Raw genomic sequence first — 20,752 nt, forward strand, 5'->3', positions numbered from 1 at the left:
GCACCCCGGTGTTTACTGAAGCATTATTTACAATAGGCAACACATGGAAGCAACTTAAATATCCATCAAGAGATGAATGGATAGAGAAAATGTGGTGTATATATATACATACACACACACACACACAATGGAATATTACTCAGCCATAAAAAGAATGAAATAATGCCATTTGTAGTAACATGGATGGACCTAGAGATTATCATATGAAATGAAGTCAGACAGAGAAAGACAAGTATATGATATCACTTATATGTGGAATCTAAAAATGAACTTACTTACAAAACAGAAACAGACTCACAGACATAGAAAACAAACTTATGGTTACCAAAGGGGAAAAGTATGTGTGGGGGGGGGTAAATTAGGAATTTGGGAGTAACTTATACGCACTACTATATATAAAACAGATAAATAACAAGGACCTACTGTATAGCATGGGGAACTATACTCAATATTTTGTAACAACCTATATGGGAAAAGAATCTGGAAAAGTATGTATATATGAATTACTTTGCTGCACACCTGAAACTAACACAACATTGTAAATTAACTATACTTCAATAATAAAAAAAAAAGTCACACAGCTAATGAGTGGCATAGCTGGCATTTGAATTCATTCCCTGATCACATGCTTAGAATAAAAACAAAAAGAATAAAATGAACTTTCACAAAAAGCATAGTTTTATATCTTTCTGTGTTTTGACAAATATTTCTCAAAATGTTTAATTTTTTAATTTACCTGTTTAAAAATTCTGACTTTTGACACATTTTAAATCCTAGCAGGAGTTTTAACCTAGAGCTGCATTGTGTAGAACTGTAATAAATGTTCTTAGAGTGGGGTAGCTTGGTGATTAGATTACAAAACAAATGGAGGAAAGAAGTTTGGAAGGTAAGAATAGGGGTGGTGGTAGAAGAGAGAAAAAAGTGATTAAAATTACTGTAGTTCACTAGTTCTGAGAGACATATTTTTCTCATATTTATAGCTCTGAAATAGTGGGGTATTCAAAGTTTTAAACTCATTATAGACTAAATAGCAGCTGTGACATCGTTGTCACTGCCCAACTTACGCAAACTTGGTTATAACTGATAATATTGTCATTAGTTCAGTTGAGTTGTGTGTACTGTTGGTGCATAGTTGTTGAGTTTAATCTCTTAAGTATCCTTTAAAAGATCATTTAGCACTTAAATAAAAAGTTACTGTGTTTGCAGAAATACATGGAAGAAATAAATTAGGAGTTTGGGATTAACATATATACACTACTATATATAAAATATGTAAATAAGGACCTACTATATAGCACAAGGAAATATACTCAGTGTCTTGTAATAACCTGTACTGTAAAAACTCTGAAAAGGGAAATATATATATAAAACAATCACTTTGCTATATACTTGAAACTAACACAACATTGTAAATTAACTATACTTCAGTTTTCAAAAAAGAAATTCATGGAAACACAAGAGTGATATAAGATAAAAATAAGGATAAATTCAAAACAGGTATTTCAATACATAATACAGGATGTGACTAAGTGTAAGAGAACATTAGGTCAGTTAAATCAGCCGTGGTTTTTTTCCTTAATGGTACCCAAAATAATGCAGCATCTTATGATTGGAGTCATTTTACAATTGATGGTATCTTATATATGGTGAAATACAATACTTAGAGTGTCTAAGGAGAATATAAATTTTTACCGAATTGCAATTATGAAACAGTGAAATCAGATATTTTGAGAAAGAGAATCACTTCCAAATTTTTGTGGAGTTCTCTGTACTATAAAGTAAAAATGAAAGTCTGCACTTAAAACTTCCATTTCAAAGCAATAGTTTATGTTTGGTTCCTAACATTGAGAGCCCAGGGTAGGGGATTTGTTAATTTTTAAAAAGTACTGGCAATTTCAAAATCAGTGGGGAAGACTACTGTAGAGATTGCTGAGGTAAAGGGAAGTCATTTAGAAATGATAGGAATCTCTGAAGTAATCTTTTATGTGTGTGTTTTAATGATTCAGATGTAGTCTAAATTCATGTATTTGCTAAAACCAGCTTCACCTGATTTTATGCTTAGTGGCATCTTACAGTAGCTTTTTAGGTTTGATGAAATATGGTGATTATGTTGAGAAGAACAGAATTAATGTGAAAGGGCAGAATAATTTAGATAATACTTTTCAAAAGCTTTTTATCATAAAAAATGTTTATTTTTTTAAATTTAGTGTAGGAAAAAGAAAAAAAAGTCTTGACTCTTACTATCCAACTACAGTTAACATACTCAGTGTACTGTTTTCCTGTCAATGTTTTAGATTTGTAATTACTGTGCATGCGATTAAATATTATATCTATTTTAATCACATAATCTTTTTTTTAAAATTTTGATGCAGACTAAGCCAGAATTCCCAAACTGTTTTAGAAAATACTAGTTCAAATAAATGTTAATTAGGTGTTCCTTGCTTAGTATTCCATGGCTAAATACTTTGGGAAATGCTTCATAAGTATACCCTTTACAGAAATTATAGCTTGGGCATTAAAAGAAATAACTCCAGAATCAGACAGACCTAAGTTTCAATCATTTACTAACTAGCCACATTAATTGGCAAATTAATTTTAAGTCAAGTTTTCTTCTCTGTATAATGGAGATAATTACTGTATTTGTAGGTGATCTGTGTAAAGCATTTAGCCAGCCCACAATAAATGCTCTTCAAATGTTACCTATTATTATTAACTTTATCATCTGTGAGAAACCCTTTACGTGTTAGCATATTAAAAGTTCGGAGGACGGGGTTCCCTGGTGGCACAGTGGTTGAGAGTCCGCCTGCCAATGCAGGGGACACGGGTTTGTGCCCCGGTTCGGGAAGATCCCACATGCCGCGGAGCAACTGGGCCCATGAGCCATGGCCACTGAGCCTGTGCGTCTGGAGCCTGTTCTCCACAATGGGAGAGGCCACAACAGTGAGAGGCCTGCATACCCCTCCACCAAAAAAAAAGTTCGGAGGAGACTAAGGAAACTTCTGAAGTTTTGAAATCCAGCAGGTACTCAATGTAAAATTGAAAATCACTGGAGCAGTTGGCACAGAGTAGTGAAATGAGCGCTGGATTGAATGGCAAAACATTTTTCTGAGCTTTAAGCAATGATGTTGTTAAGCTAACAGTGTTGCCCTAAACATAACCTCTTTTAAAAAATTTTCTCCAGTTTTCTGTGTGTCTCCCATTTGTCTAAAGTGTAGTGAGTACAAGGAACATGTTTAATCTTGCTTCCTACTATAAATCTGGCGCATACTCAAAATCAGGGACCATAAGTAAAATTTGGGTCATGAATGTGTTATTTATAGGGACCTGGCTAGTAACATAAATGGCAAACAGGGAATGGTGGGTGAAGTCTGTTTTGCCTTGCTTAAAGGCATTCACATTCAGTTGTTTCAAATACTGATCTGTTTGGTGACCATTTATAATCCCTAGAAGAGACTAGAGTTCAGGATCAAACCATTGAGAACATCAGCATTAAAGGGATAAGAAAAAGGAGATGCTGAGGAAGTAGGTGAAATCAGGTGAAAGTATCCTCATTTTATAAATTAAGAACATGAAGCATAGAGAAGTTAAGTACCTTTACCAAGTTTGTCACACAGCTGGTAGTATGTGATTCAACCAAGATTTGTTGGCTGTAAATGCTTTTTTCAAAAAAAACTATGCTCTCCTACCTGTGGTAGCAATCATTATCTGCATACTACTAGAAAACATTGACATAAACTTATGCATCCTACTTGTATTTTTGAAAAGTTTAAATGACAGTTAATCAACAAGCACTAGAAAACCTGTTTCCAGAGCTTCTAATTCTAAAATCAATAAATAGTTCTTAATATTTGAGAACAGGTTTGTCAACACATAGACCTGATTAGAAATTAATCCAGAGGCAGAGTCAAGATGGCTATGTGGGAAGACACGGAGTTAGCGTCTCCCCACAACTAGGGTGCCTGCCAGCCGCTGGTGGGGACCTCTGATGCCCAAGAAGATGGGAGGAACCCCAAAGTGAACCAGTAGGATGTAGGGGGACTGAGAGGGGAGGAGAACTGGAGGCCAGACAGAATCGGCACCCCTGAGGCCGGAGAGATCAGGAGAGGCAGGTGGGAGGGGCCCTCTGGGAGGAGTGGAGGGCGATTGCCCCATCCACTCTGGCATGGGGAGCCTGCTGAGCTCCCAGGCCAGCCCCTGCCCACCAAACCCCCATCTAGGCCGCGTGGGTCCTTGGGGGCATAGGAGGGAGGCTAGGGAGATCAGGAGAGGCAGGCGGGAGGGGCCATCCAGGATGAGTGGGAGAGGAGCAGAGGGCAATTGCCGTGCCCACTCGAGCCTGGGGAGCCTGCTGAGCTCCCAGGGTGATCCCCTGCCCTCCAAAGCCCCCTCCAGGTCATGTGGGTCCTTGGGGGCATAGGAAGGAGGCTTAGGGGAGAACAGGAGAGGCAGGTGGGAGGGGCCCTCCCAGACTGGAGGAGCAGGAGAGGAGAGGAGGGCACTGTCCCCACTCGAGCCCATGAAGCCTGCTGGGCTCCGAGGTGAGGTCCCCTGCCCTCTTGAGACCAGGGTTCGGGGGGCACATCTGGGCCCCTTCTGTTCCTTGAGCCTAAGCCCAACCCCCACAGCCCCCAGAGCCTTTTCCAGCCCTGTGGGTCCTGAGAATTGGCCCCGCCTACCACCCAAACCTCACCCTTGCATAGGTCCCACAGTCCACAGCCAAGGCCTTTGCCCCCTGTATTTCTTTTTTTTCTTTTCCCTCCTCTTTTTTAGTATCGTGATACTGATAAACCTTCCAGTTCTTGATTCATCTACATTTTTTTTTATATTCTTCCTAACATATCTGTTAGTTTCCTAGTCTGATTTTATTTTTTACTTTGTTATTGTGTTTTTTGTTTCTTTTTTTCTGCCACACCAGGCAGCTTGCAGGATCTTGGTTCATGAGCCCGGGGTTGGGCTCAAGCTCCTGAGGTGGGAGCTCTGAGTCCAAACCATTGGACTAACAGAACCTCAGACCCCAGGGAATATTCGTCAGAGTGAGGTCTCACAGAATTCCTCATCTCAGCACCAAGACCCAGCTCTGCCCAATAGCCTAAAAACCCCACTATTAAAAGTCTCAGGCCAAACAACCAGTAAAACAGGAACATAATCCCACTTATTAAACAACAACAAAAAAGATGAGATGACAAAAAATATGTCACAGATGAAAGAGCAAGGTAAAAACCTACAGAAGATGAAATAAATGAAGAGGAAACAGGCAATCTACCTGGAAAAGAATTCAGAGTAATAATAGTAAAGAAGATCCAGAATCTTGGAAATAGAATGGAGGCACGGATTGAGAAAACACAAGAAATGTTTAACAAAGATCTAGAACAACTAAAGAGCAAACAGAAAGAACACAATAACTGAAATGAAAAATACACTAGAAGGAATCAATATCAGAAAAACTGAGGCAGAATAACGAATAAGTGAGCTGGAAGACAAAATGGTGGAAATAACTGCTGAGGGGCAGAATAAAGAAAAAAAATGCAAAGAATTGAAGACAATCTCAGAGACCTCTGGGACAACACCACATTCGAATTATAGGGGTCGCAGAAGAAGAAGAGAAAAATAAAGGGTGAAATATTTGAAGAGATTATAGTTGAAAACTTCCCTAAGATGGGAAAGGAAATAGTCACCCAATTCCAGGAAGCACAGAGAGTCCCATACAGGATAAACCCTAGGAAAAACACACCAAGACACATATTAATCAAACTAACAAAAATTAAATTCAAAGAAAAAATATTAAAAGCAACAAGGGAAAAACAGAAAATAACATACAAAGGAATCCCTGTAAGGTTATCAGCTCATTTTTCAGCAGAAACTGCAGGCCAAAAGGGACTGGCAGGATGTACTTAAAGTGATGAAAGAGAAAAACCTACAACCAAGATTACTCTACATTGCAAGGATCCCATTCACATTCGATGGAGAAGTCAAAAGCTTTTCAGACAAGCAAAAGCTAAGAGAATTCCGCACCGCAAACCAGCTTTACAACAAATGCTAAGAAACTTCTCTCAGTGAGAAACACAAGAAAAAGACCCACAAAAACAAACCCAAAACAATTAAGAAAATGGTAATAGGAGCATACATATCGATAATAACCTTGAATGTAAATGGATTAAATGCCCCAACCAAAAGACAAAGACTGGATGAATGGATACAAAAACAAGACCCATCTATATGCTGTCTACAAGAGACCCACTTCAGACCTAGGGACACATACAGACTGAAAGTGAGGGGATGGAAAAAGATATTCCATGCAAATGGAAATCAAAAGAAAGCTGGAGTATCTATACTCATATCAGATAAAATAGACTTTAAAATAAACAATGTTACAAGAGACAAGGAAGGACACTACATAATGATCAAGGGATCAATCCAAGAAGATATAACAATTATATAAGCACCCAACATAGGAGCAGCTCAATACATAAGGCAACTGCTAACAGCTATAAAAGAGGAAATTGACAGTAACACAGTAATAGTGGGGGACGTTAACACCTCACTTACAGCAATGGACACAACATCCAAAATGAAAATAAGGAAACACAAGCTTTAAATGACACAATAGACCAGATAGATTTAATTGATATTTATAGAACATTCCAACCCAAAACAGCAGATAACACTTTTTTCTCAAGTGCACATGGAACATTCTCCAGGATAAATAACATCTTGGGTCACAAATCAAGCCACAGTAAATTTAAGAAAATTGAAATCATATCAAGCATCTTTTCTGACCACAATGCTATGAGATTAGAAATGAATTACAGGGCAAACAACATAAAAAACACAAACACATGGAGGCTAAACAATACATTACTAAATAACCAAGAGATCACTGAAGAAATTAAAGAGGAAATCAAAAAATACCTAGAGACAAATAACAATGAACCCATGACGATCCAAAACCTATGGATGCAGCAAAAGCAGTTCTAAGGGAAGTTTATAGCTATACAAGTCTACCTCAAGAAACAAGAAATATCTCAAATAAACAATCTAACGTTACACCTAGAGGAACTAGAGAATGAAGAGCAAGCAAAACCCAAGGTTAGAAGAAGAAAAAAAATTATAAAGATCAGAGCAGAAATAAATGCAATAGAAACAAGGTAAAAAGTGGTAAAGATCAATAAAACTAAAAGCTGGTTGTTTGAGATAATAAAATTGATAAACCATTAGCCAGACTCATCAAGAAAAAGGAGAGGACTCAAATCAATAAAATTAGAAATGAAACAGGAGAAGTTACAACAGACACCGCAGAAATACAAAGCATCCTAAGAGACTACTACAAGCAACATTATGCCAATAAAATGGACAACCTGGAAGAAATGGACAAATTCTTAGAAAGGTGTAACCTTTCAAGACTGAACCAGGAAGTAATAGAAAATATGAACAGACCAATCACAAGTAATGAAATTGAAATTGTGATTAAAAATATTCCAACAAACAAAAGTCCAGGACCAGATGGCTTGACAGGTGAATTCTATCAAACATTTACAGAAGAGCTAACACCCATCCTTCTCAAACTCTTCCAAAAATTGCAGAGGAAGGAACATTCCCAAACTCATTCTATGAGGCCACCATCACCCTGATACCAAAACCAGGCAAAGATACTACACAAAAATTATAGACCAATATCACTGATGAATATAGATGCAAAAATCCTCAACAAAATACTAACAAACAGAATCCAACAACACATTAAAAGGATCATACACCATGATCAAGTGGAATTTATCCCAGGGATGCAAGGATTCTTCATAATATGTAAATCAATCAATGTGATACACCATATGAACAAACTGAAGAATAAAAACCATATGATCATCTCAATAGATGCAGAAAAAGCTTTTTTTTTTTTTTTTAACATCTTTATTGGGGTATAATTGCTTTACAATGGTGTGTTAGTTTCTGCTTTATAACAAAGTGAATCAGTTATACATATACATATGTTCCCATATCTCTTCCCTCTTGCGTCTCCCTCCCTCCCACCCTCCCTATCCCACCCCTCCAGGCTGTCACAAAGCACCGAGCCAATATCCCTATGCCATGCGGCTGCTTCCCACTAGCTATCTACCTTACTACGTTTGTTAGTGTGTATATGTCCATGACTCTCTCCCGCCCCGTCACAGCTCACCCTTCCCCCTCCCCATAACCTCAAGTCCGTTCTCTAGGAGGTCTGCGTCTTTATTCCTGCCTTACCCCTAGGTTCTTCATGACATTTTTTTTTCTTAAATTCCATATATATGTGTTAGCATACGGTATTTGTCTTTTTCTTTCTGACTTACTTCACTGTGTATGACAGACTCTAGGTCTATCCACCTCATTACAAATAGCTCAATTTCGTTTCTTTTTATGGCTGAGTAATATTCCATTGTATATATGTGCCACATCTTCTTTATCCATTCATCCGATGATGGGCACTTAGGTTGTTTCCATCTCCGGGCTATTGTAAATAGAGCTGCAATGAACATTTTGGTACATGACTCTTTTTGAATTTCGGTTTCTCAGGGTATATGCCCAGTAGTGGGATTGCTGGGTCATATGGTAGTTCTATTTGTAGTTTTTTAAGGAACCTCCATACTGTTCTCCATAGTGGCTGAACCAATTCACATTCCCACCAGCAGTGCAAGAGGGTTCCCTTTTCTCCACACCCTCTCCAGCATTTATTGTTTCTAGATTTTTTGATGATGGCCATTCTGACTGGTGTGAGATGATATCTCATTGTAGTTTTGATTTGCATTTCTCTAATGATTAATGATGTTGAGCATTCTTTCATGTGTTTGTTGGCAGTCTGTATATCTTCTTTGGAGAAATGTCTATTTAGGTCTTCTGCCCATTTTTGGATTGGGTTGTTTGTTTTTTTGTTATTGAGCTGCATGAGCTGCTTGTAAATTTTGGAGATTAATCCTTTGTCAGTTGCTTCATTTGGAAATATTTTCTCCCATTCTGAGGGTTGTCTTTTGGTTTTGTTTATGGTTTCCTTTGCTGTGCAAAAGCTTTGAAGTTTCATTAAGTCCCATTTGTTTATTTTTGTTTTTATTTCCATTACTCTAGGAGGTGGGTCAGAAAGAATCTTGCTGTGATTTATGTCATAGAGTGTTCTGCCTATGTTTTCCTCTAAGAGTTTGATAGTTTCTGGCCTTATATTTAGGTCTTTAATCCATTTTGAGCTTATTTTTGTGTATGGTGTTAGGGAGTGATCTAATCTTATACTTTTACATGTACCTGTCCAGTTTTCCCAGCACCACTTATTGAAGAGGCTGTCCTTTCTCCACTGTACATTCCTGCCACCTTTATCAAAGATAAGGTGTCCATATGTGCATGGGTTTATCTCTGGGCTTTCTATCCTGTTCCATTGATCTATCTTTCTGTTTTTGTGCCAGTACCATACAGTCTTGATAACTGTAGCTTTGTAGTATAGTCTGAAGTCAGGGAGCCTGATTCCTCCAGTTCCTTTTTTTGTTCTCAAGATTACTTTGGCTATTCGGGGTCTTTTGTGTTTCCATACAAATTGCGAAATTTTTTGTTCTAGTTCTGTGAAAAATGCCAGTGGTAGTTTGATAGGGATTGCATTGAATCTGTAGATTGCTTTGGGTAGTAGAGTCATTTTCACAATGTTGATTCTTCCAATCCAAGAACATGGTATATGTCTCCATCTATTTGTATCATCTTTAATTTCTTTCATCAGTGTCTTATAATTTTCTGCATACAGGTCTTTTGTCTCCTTAGGTAGGTTTATTCCTAGATATTTTATTCTTTTTGTTGCAATGGTAAATGGGAGTGTTTTCTTGATTTCACTTTCAGATTTTTCATCATTAGTATATAGGAATGCCAGAGATTTCTGTGCATTAATTTTGTATCCTGCCACTTTACCAAATTCATTGATTAGCTCTAGTAGTTTTCTGGTAGCATCTTTAGGATTCTCTATGTATAGGATCATGTCATCTGCAAACAGTGACAGCTTTACTTCTTCTTTTCCGATTTGGATTCCTTTTATTTCCTTCTCTTCTCTGATTGCTGTGGCTAAAACTTCCAAAACTATGTTGAATAATAGTGGTGAGAGTGGGCACCCTTGTCTTGTTCCTGATCTTAGTGGAAATGCTTTCAGTTTTTCACCATTGAGGATGATGTTTGCTGTGGGCTTGTCGTATATGGCCTTTATTATGTTGAGGAAAGTTCCCTCTATGCCTACTTTCTGCAGGGTTTTTATCATAAATGGGTGTTGAATTTTGTCAAAAGCTTTCTCTGCATCTATTGAGATGATCATATAGTTTTTCTCCTTCAATTTGTTAATATGGTTTATCACATTGATAGATTTGCGTATGTTGAAGAATCCTTGCATTCCTGGAATAAACCCCACTTGATCATGGTGTATGATCCTTTTAATGTGCTGTTGGATTCTGTTTGCTAGTATTTTGTTGAGGATTTTTGCATCTATGTTCATCAGTGATATTGGTCTGCAGAAAAAGCTTTTGACAAAATTCAACACCGATGTATAAAAACTCTCCAGAAGGTGGGCATAGAGGGAAACTACCTCAACATAATAAAGGCCATATATGACAAACCCACAGCAAACATCATTCTCAATGGTGAAAAACTGAAAGCATTTCCTCTAAGATCAGGAACAAGACAAGGATGTCCACTCTCACCACTATTATTCAACATAGTCTTGGAAGTACTATCCACGGCAATCAGAGAAGAAAAAGAAATAAAAGTAATACAAACTGGAAGAGAAGAAGTAAAACTGTCACTGTTTGCAGATGACATGATACCATACATAGAGAATCCTAAGGATGCCACCAGAAAACTACTAGAGCTAATCAATGAATTTGGTAAAGTTGCAGGATACAAAATTAATGCACAGAAATCCCTTGCATTCCTATACACTAATGATGAAATATCTGAATGAGAAATTAAGGAAACACTCCCATTTACCATTGCAACAAAAAGAATAAAATACCTAGGAATAAACCTACCTAGGGAGACAAAAGACCTGTATGGAGAAAACTATAAGACACTGATGAAAGAAATTAAAGATGATACCAGCAGATGGAGAGATATACCATGTTCTTGGATTGGAAGAATCAATATTGTGAAAATGACTATACTACCCAAAGCAATCTACAGATTCAATGCTATCCCTATCAAATTACCAATGGCATTTTTTACGGAACTAGAACAAAAAAATCTTAAAATTTGTATGGAGACACAAAAGACACCGAATAGCCAAAGCAGTCTTGGGGGAAAAAACCGGAGCTGGTGGAATCAGACTCCCTGACTTCAGACTATACTACAAAGCTACAGTAATGAAGACAATATGGTACTGGCACAAAAACAGAAACATAGTTCAATGGAGCAAGATAGAAAGCCTAGAGATAAACCCTCGCACCTATGGTCAACTAATCTATGACAGAGGAGGCAAGGATATACAATGGAGAAGAGACAGTCTGTTCAGTAAGTGGTGCTGGGAAAACTGGATAGCTACATGTAAAAGAATGAAATTAGAGCCCTCCCTAACGTCATACATAAAAATAAACTCAAAATGGATTCGAAACCTAAATGTAAGCCTGGACACTATAAAACTCTTAGAGGAAAACATAGGAAGAACACTCTTTGACATGAATCACAGCAAGATCTTTTTTGATCTACCTCCTAGAGTAATGGAAATAAAAACAAAAATAAACAAATGGGACCTAATGAAACTTCAAAGCTTTTGCACAGCAAAGGAAACCAATAAACAAGATGAAAAGACAACCCACAGAATGGGAGAAAATATTTGCAAACAAATCAATGGACAAAGGATTAATCTCCAAAATATATAAACAGCTCATGCAGCTCAATGTTAAAGAAATAAACAGCCCAATCCAAAAATGGGCAGAAGACCTAAATAGGCATTTCTGTAAAGAAGACATACAGAGAGCCAAGAAGCACATGAAAAGCTGCTCACCATCACTAATTATTAGAGAAATACGAATCAAAACTACAGTGAGGTAATACCTCACACCAGTTAGAATGGGCATCATCAGAAAATGTACAAACAACAAATGCTGGAGAGGGTGTGGAGAAAATGGAACCCTCTTGCACTGTTGGTGGGAATGTAAATTGATACAGCCACTATGGAGAACAATATGGTGGTTCCTTAAAAAACTAAAAATGGTTGTGTAGGATCCTTCTCTATTCTCTCTTTTAAGACTTCATGGCTTACATGTGTGGATGTGTTTTCCACTAAGATTTCTCTGTTACTAACATTGTTTTCTCTAAGATTCTGGCTTTGCAGACATTTGAGGAGCAACAGGGTATTCTGTACTCACTTTTGGTAAAAATTGGCAGAATTTAAAAGGTTATATATTCATTTTCATTTTTGTAACTTTTTTCCTCTGCATTTTCTAAACTATTAAATAATAGTCGATGAGGAGTTTACTGTGACTTTTCCAGGTTAACCACCCACCCCCCATTTATATTTTCTTCATTACTAGCAACTTTATTTTTATAGGGTTTTTAAAATTGCTTCCATATCATAAATTGTCAACTTTAGCATAAAGTGTTTTGGGGTTGGTTTTCTTTTTATAAAAATAGTAAACATCTTAGAATGTTCTTTATATAGGATGGTTATTGCCTAATAATTTGAAATTTAAAGCAATCTTGTCCACTACTAGCCATTTTTTATCAAAAAATTTCACTGTTTATTGAGTGTGCATCATTTATTTAAAATTAGAATTATTTCAGCAATGCTTGTGGCATACTTTGGATTATAAATTGATGTTAAATTAGGGACAAAGAGCAGTTCATAGTATTGTTAATGATTAACCGTGTCTTTTCTGAGTGTGACTATTTGTCTTAACATTTGGCAGTTAGAACTTTAACGTGATGAATTAATCTCAGAATTTTGCTTATATATGCATCTTTCTGCTTACTGATATCTTGTTTTCTAATTTCTATGCATTATTATAAAGTTAAAATTCTAATTCATTTTTTTTTACAAAGGATACAGTATATATATACTGATAATTATTTCTGAGTAGGTATGTGTTTAATATTGGTGTTTTCCTATTTGTCGACCTTTTTCTTTTAATATTTGTCTTTTCTAGTTTACATGTTCTTCCTTACTTGTAAGTTTGTGCATAATTAAATAAACAGTAGAAATATCCAATATATGAAAGAAACATACAAAGAAGGAATTCAGCAATTGTCTTTACTTTGCAACTCAGGTGTGGTACTCAGTTATCCCTTAGTTAAGGTTGTTGTTAGTCTGTCCCTTAGTGTTCCTATCTTATGTCATAGTATTCTGTAGTATTTTAAAGCTTTTTTTTAAAACTTTCCAACCTAAAATATGATTAAATAGCATGTTTTCATGCTTTTAGGAAAAAATTGATTTTCTTTTCCAAACAGAATGAGGAATTAATCTATTAACATTTCTGCCTCTTGTTTGGTTTGTTGCTCTTCAGAGGAAGAGTATTTTTCTAACATCGTTCTGTTATGGTAGAAAATGTTTTTCGTCTCATACTGCTTGTTCATGGTGTCCTGTACAATAAATTTATTCATTCTACAGTATAATGTATCACTTCCATTTTTTCACTTAGGATTTTCTGCTGTTTCTTGGCAAAAATGGCAACCAGTGATGCCGTTCTCAAGAGACTGGAACAGAAGGGTGCCGAGGCAGATCAAATTATTGAATATCTTAAGCAGCAAGTTGCTCTTCTTAAGGAGAAAGCAAGTAAGGAAATTTGAAAATTTAAATTTTCTAGGGAGATAACTTAAAATGAATTCATATATTGACATAGCAAAAACATATATATATGTTTACCACATATATTATTACTTCACAAACTTGATGATGAGTTCTATATTCCTTTAATATTACAATTATGAGTGAAATAATATAGGGTTAAGATAAGCTAGAATTGGTGTATAGTGAATATGTGATATTTAGAGAAAACAACATTATTTTAAGACTGATAAAAGAAAATACTTAAAATAAGTTGGTATAGAATTAGAGATTAAAAATGAATAAAATTGAGTGGAGTCAAACATGAACTCAAATATCTCCTCTAACCTTGTATAGAAGAAAATGTATACTTTCACATTACTCTCTGCTAGGGTATTTTCTGAAATGATTTTTACATTTTTTCCAGTGCTTAAGTTTTACATGGAAATTGCTATGGTGCATACAAAAAATATCAAATATGAATTTCTGCTTTTAAAATTTAGGTTGTTTTCTGTTTTGTTTGTTTAAGTATATTTTATTTCTCAATAGCCAATGTTAATGTTATGAAAATACCAGAATGTTTACCATCACTTATAGAAATAAATGCTTTTCTTTGCTACATAAAACTGAATGGCTTATAGAATTCTACATTCATTCTCTAAAAATTTTTCCCATTATCAATTTTTTTCTTAATTTTAAATAGTTTTAATTATTTTTATAATGTTTTATAAACATTGTTATTGTTTTTCTTAAAATTTTAAAAGGATTTTTCTTATTTTTAAAAATTCTTAATATTTTCATTAGTAAGATGAAGAGATTAGAGATATATGTAATATAGAAGAGAATTAAAAAAGAAGTAATTTTTGAATAGTAGTAATAATAAAAATGTGTATTTCAGTAAGTAAATACTTAGGCAGGACTATACTGCCTGACATATGAGAGGGTCACATGCTACATGGTTCACATACATGATGTCACCAAAAATGCAACAGGTATAATACAGATTGATACAGTAGTGTGCCTTTGTATAGACAACTCAGATACCAAAAGCAGCTTTCAGTCATGTTGTTGATTTACTCAGAATGATGAATGATTCTTTATGTAAAGCTCTTGAACAAAACAAAGTACAGTCTACTCTTGATTTACGTGGTACTTGATTCCTAGAAAATTCAGAGTATAATGAAAATGTTTAAGAATGTTTATATATAAAAAGTAATTAGGATCTAGGCTCAAATAATTAACAGGATTTTCACTTATACAAATGTACAATGGGCCGCTGCAAAATCCTGCAGAATGTAAGACGGTTCTTCATTTTACTGGAATATCTAGCATATTTCAGGACATCTGGCATCCCTGACCCCTGCCTAACAAATGCCAGTAATGACCCCCATTATTTGTGACAACAAAAAATACTCCCACAGATTTTCAAAATCCCACCTAGCGAGCAGTAGCAACCCCACCAAGAATCACTGTTTTTCTTTTATATTTTTGTATACCTTATTGCTGACCTCGAATATTATGTGTTGAGCAAATCTTTGAAGTTATTTCATTCATTAAATGTTTGACCAGCTTAACTTTTGAGACATTAGGAGTAAAAGATTATTCAGTTCCTTTTACAAGGTAATCACTAAAAAAGAAGAAATGAGAAATTTTTTTATTGTTTGGTATCATTATGAGATCTTAGACTTTTTTAAAAGTTTAATATGTCTAATATTTGTCTCTCTTACAGTTAACCTGTTACTGACACTCTGAGCCAGGTTCATAAGAATGTTTATAAAAGCTAGGAAAATGATTGATAAACAAAACCTTTTATGTTGTTATTATTCCACAGATTTTTTCCCCGTTTTTCTCTCTCTTTTAAATATCATGTTATTTTAATAAATACTAAACTGATATAAAGAAACTGGCCAAACTTTTGGTTACTAGCTTTGTTTAAACTGGCTATGCTTTTTTTAAGTAGTATCCATAAGAAACCTTTTAGAAAACAGCTGTATCTTAACTGGTTGTTCTTGATCCCAGTTTTGCAGGCAACTTTGAGAGAAGAGAAGAAACTTCGAGTTGAAAATGCTAAATTGAAGAAAGAAATTGAAGAATTGAAACAAGAGCTAATTAAGGCAGAAATTCAAAATGGAGGTGATTAATTACAGAAATGATAGGTTGTTTTTATTCATAATAATAATTATTATATTGTTTATTAAGTTAGGTTTTATGCTTGGCTACTCACGCATTCATGCATTTATCCTCTTATACTGAAGAGAAAATACAGACTTAGAAAATGCAAATAAATGATCTTGCCTAAGATCATGCAAAAAGTGTCAAAGCTGGAGTTCAGAAAGCTGTACTTCTAATCTCTGTACTGTGATCATCACTATTCCCTATTAAACTTGATCATCACTATTCCCTTGATCATCATCAACTATGTCACTATATAGTTGTTAAAAATAAGCCATAATAATATTTAGTTAACATTTACTAAGTTTGGCTTTATGCCAGGCACTATGTGCCAAGTGCTTCATATACATTATATATTTTATCCTTAAAATTACATATATACAAATATCCTTGTTTTACACATTGAAGCTTAGAGATGTGTAGTCATTTGCCTGAAATCAAATACTTTTTTTTTTTTTTTTTTTTGCGGTACGCAGGCTTCTCACTGTTGTGGCCTCTCCCGTTGCGGAGCACAGGCTCCGGACGCGCAGGCTCAGCGGCCATGGCTCATGGGCCCAGCCGCTCTGCGGCATGTGGGATCTTCCCAGACCAGGGCACGAACCTGTGTCCCCTGCATCGGCAGGCGGACTCTCAACCACTGCGCCACCAGGGAAGCCCTCAAATACTATTTTTAAGTTACCCAAGCCAGCATATAATTATCATTCCAACATTTATGTTGGAAAAAAAAATGAAAATTTTTATTGAATTATTTTAAAGGTTTCTAGATAAATTCACGTTATTATAAAATGACATTAATAGTATGAATAGTTCTATTATAATTTCAAAGTACCACATGGAAAAACATTTGATTAAATTGTAGAAAATCCTTCCTGGGTGAATTAAGGAGGCCCAGGTGTAGTGAAACCCTGTCTTACTACTCCCTTTTGACCTTTATTCTCTCACTAAGTTATTCTGAATGCTCTAGTATGCATTCTACCCTAGCTAAATAAAATTAAGAGGAAAAAGCCAATAATGTATGCTTAAAACTATCAACTGGAGAGAATATTATTTTCACTTGAAAATAATTGATGTTTTCCAAGATTAGGAGATTTGGAATACATGTGCAGAATTAAATAAACCGGTAAAATATTAGCAGTGTAAAACTGCTTTTCATTTCTCCCAGTTCTAGAAGATCTCCCTGTAAACATTAAACTTTTAAGCTGTGATCTTAATAAAACGCTGAAACAAACAGTTTGAATTAAAGTACTGAATTCTGTCTTGTTGAAACATAAAATAGGGGTAGATGGAGCTTCATATTACTAAAAGAAGCCTTGAAAGAACTTAAAAATACCTCTGAAAAGTGGTTTGAATATTGGCTGGAATATAAGCCACATCAAAATCCCTCACAAGATTATATTCTTCCATGTTCACTAGGCAGTGAGTATGTTTTTAACATTGCTGGAGCAATTTTCTTTACTTCTTTAAAATGTTTTTTGAAACAGAATTATGGGCAAATAATGCTGCTATCTCTCCATTACTTCTGATGATTGTTACTAAAACATCTTTTCAGTTGATTGTTCAACTTAAGAGAAAACCTGAGTGAAAAACATGCCATCTTGCCAAACCATGAGGGGGTGTAATCTCTGGAGATAGACAACCTGGGTATAAATTCTTACTTCCCTTACTCACTATGTGTGTGATGGGCCAGTTTCTTAACTTCTGTATGGCTCGGCTTGATCATCTGTAAACGTGGATATGAATAAAACTTATTGCTTAGGGTATTTATGAGAATTACAAGAGTTAATTCAGATAAAGCATTTTGAAAAGTGTCTGGGACATAGTAAGTTTATAATAAATACTAGCTTACATTGTTGCCATCTAAAATTTTCTCAGTTTAATCATTAGTGATTGAAGGAGAATAATGCATTTATTCTTTTATGGTTAAAATAAACTTAATTTCTTGGTAGCCTTTCTACAGTCTCAGATAGTAGAGACTTGATAATCATACACACTGAATTTCCTTTTTAAGAAGAGTTCATGTTCTACCATATGACCCAGCAGTTCCACTCCTAGTTATATATCCAAAAAACCAAAAACACTAATTCAAAAAGATACATGCACCCCAATGTTCATAGCAGCATTGTTTACGATTGCCAAGATATGGAAGCAACTTAAATGTCCATCAACAGATGAATGGATAAAGAAGATGTAGTATATACATACAAACACAGTGGAGTACTGCTCAGCCATAAAAAAGCATGAAATTTTGCCATTTGCAGCAACATGTGTGGACTCAGAGGGTATTATGCTGAGTGAAATAAGTCAGACAGAAAAAGGCAAATACTGTATCACTTATAGGAGGAATCTAAAAATTATAACAACCTAGTGAATATAATAAAAAAGAAGCTGACACAGATTTAGAAAACAAACCAGTGGTTACCACTCAGGAGAGGGGAAGGGGGAGGGGCAACATAGGAGTTGGGGATTAAGAGGTACAAACTATTGTTTGTACAAGGATATATTGTACATTATGGGGAATATAGGCAATATTTTATAATAACTATAAATGGAGTATAACGTTTAATAATTGTGAATCACTATATTGTACACGTGTAACATAATATTGTACAACTATATTTCAATTAAAAAAAATAAAGAGTTCATATTTGTTATTCACAGTTTTCCATTTGTTTGTTGTTTAATATAAACGACATTATTTTCATTTTCTTTCTCAGTAAAACAGATACCATTCCCATCTGGTATTCCACTGCAAGCTGATTCTGCGGTTTCTGAAAATGTGATACAGTCTATACCAATAACAGCCATATCTTCTGGTGCCAAAGAGCAGATAAAAGGAGGAGGAGGAGAAGAAGAAAAGATGAAAGAGAAAATTGAAAAGAAAGGTATTTTTGAACAGTTGAAGTTATTTGGCACTTGACTCGTTTATCACATGTCAGCATTTTTGATAATAATGGTGTCAAGAAGAAAGTTCAGACTTTGATGAACTAAAGTTAGGAACAATAGGATAATGGAACCTGGGCTCTAAAGGATGACAGGATAAGAGTGTGGCATTTGAGGTAGAGGGACCAGCATAACTAAAAAAAAGGAGAGATTAAGTATAGAGGCCCATGTGTAGTTTGGTATGACTGAATTTAGGTGTATATATAGGGGATAGTTTCAGAGAAATCACAGGTAGAAAGTTAGCTTAGAACCAGTTGTGAAGATAGGAAAGGGATATTCCAGTCAAACCAGAATTTCTGAACTAGCATGGGGGTGTTGAAGTTTTAGGAACCCATTAAGATCTGAAGTGCAAAGTATATCACAGTCCACTTAGGCAACTAGAGTAGAAATCTTAGAGTCAAGCTTAACTTGTCCCTGTCCCTCAATTTCATATTTAATTGGCTACCAAAACCTATACAAGCATACCTCAGAGATATTGCAGGTTCAGTTCCAGGCCACTGCAATAAAGCAAATATCACAAGAAAGCAAGTCACAAGAATTTTTTGGTTTCCTAGTACATATGAAAGTTATGTTTATACTATACTGTAGTCTGTTAAATGTTCAATAGCAGTGTGTCTAAAAAAAATAGTGTATATAACTTAATTAAAAATACTTTATTGCTAACACATGCTAACCATCATCTGAACCTTCAGCAAGTCATCATCTTTTTGCTTGGGGAGAGTCTTTTCTCAATGTTGAGGGCTGCTAACTGATCAGGCTCATGATTTCTGAAGGGTGGGGGCCTGTGGCAGTTTCTTAAAATAAGACAACAGTGAAGTTTGCTGTACTGATTGAATCTTTCTCTCACAAACTATTTCTCTGTAGCACACATGCTGTTTGATAGCATTTTACCCACAGTAGAATTTCTTTCCAAATTGGAGTCAGTCTTCTCAAACCTTGCCATTGCTTTATCAACTAAGTTTATGTAATATTCTAAATCCTTTGTTATCCTCAACAGTCTTCACAGCATCTTCACCAGGAGTTGATTTCATATCAAGAAACCACTTTCTTTTCTCATCCATTAGAAGCAACTCCTTATCCATTAAAATTTTATCATGAGATTGCAGCAATTTAGTCACATCTTCAAGCTCCACTTCTAATTCTCTTGCTATTTCCACCACATCTGCTGTTCCTTCCTCCACTGAAATCTTGAACCCCACAAGTTATATATGAGGATTAGAATCAGCTTCTTCCAGACTCCTGTTACTGTTGATATTTGACCTCTTTCCATGAATCACAAATATTCTTAATGGCATCTAGAATGGTGAGTCCTTTCCAGAAGGTTTTCAATTTAGTTTGCTTAAATCCATCAGAGGAATCACTATGTATGGCAGCTATAGCTTTAAAAAATATATTTCTTAAAGAATAAGACTTGCAAGTCAAACTTCTTGATCCATGGGCTATGGGCTATCCATATAGCATGGATGTTGTGTTAACAGGTGTGAAAACAACCTTAATCTCATTGTACATCTTTATGAGAGCTCTTGGGTGACCAGGTGCATTGTCAGTGAGCAGTAACATCTTGCAAGGAATCATTCTTGTGAGCTGAAAGTCACAACAGTGGGCTTAAAATATTTTGTAAACCATGTTGTAAACAGACACACTGTCATCCAGGCTTTGTTTTTCCATTTATAGAGCACAAACAGAATAGATTTAGCATCATTCTTAAAGGCCCTAGGATTTTCAGAATGGTAAGTGAGCATTGGCTTCAACTTCAAGTCACCAGCTACATTGGCCCCTAACAAGGGAGTCAGCTTGTCCTTTGAAGCCAGGCATTGACTTCTCCTCTCTTGCTGTGAAAGTCCTAGATGGCATCTTCCTACAAATAGAAGGCTGTTTCATCTGCATTGAAAATTT

The 20,752-nt window shown here is 35.5% G+C and overlaps 1 protein-coding gene across 6 annotated transcripts in view; it reads left to right on the top strand.

Annotated features, from left to right (window-relative positions):
• Nucleotides 1-20,752, top strand: part of AIMP1 (aminoacyl tRNA synthetase complex interacting multifunctional protein 1) — a 102,623-nt gene that overhangs the window by 2,273 nt on the left and 79,598 nt on the right. For all 6 annotated transcript variants that reach the window (XR_007477233.1, XR_007477234.1, XM_049709505.1 and 3 more), the window contains exons 2-4: nucleotides 13,620-13,753; nucleotides 15,764-15,877; nucleotides 18,631-18,798. Coding sequence is in view for 4 of the 6 variants with exons in the window: in XM_049709505.1 (XP_049565462.1) it covers nucleotides 13,645-13,753; nucleotides 15,764-15,877; nucleotides 18,631-18,798 (391 nt within the window). In the remaining 2 variants the exon portion in view is untranslated. The remainder of the gene's footprint in view (nucleotides 1-13,619; nucleotides 13,754-15,763; nucleotides 15,878-18,630; nucleotides 18,799-20,752) is intronic.

The sequence above is a fragment of the Orcinus orca genome, chromosome 4 (genome assembly GCF_937001465.1).
Source record: "Orcinus orca chromosome 4, mOrcOrc1.1, whole genome shotgun sequence".
Classification (NCBI taxonomy): Eukaryota; Metazoa; Chordata; class Mammalia; order Artiodactyla; family Delphinidae; genus Orcinus; species Orcinus orca.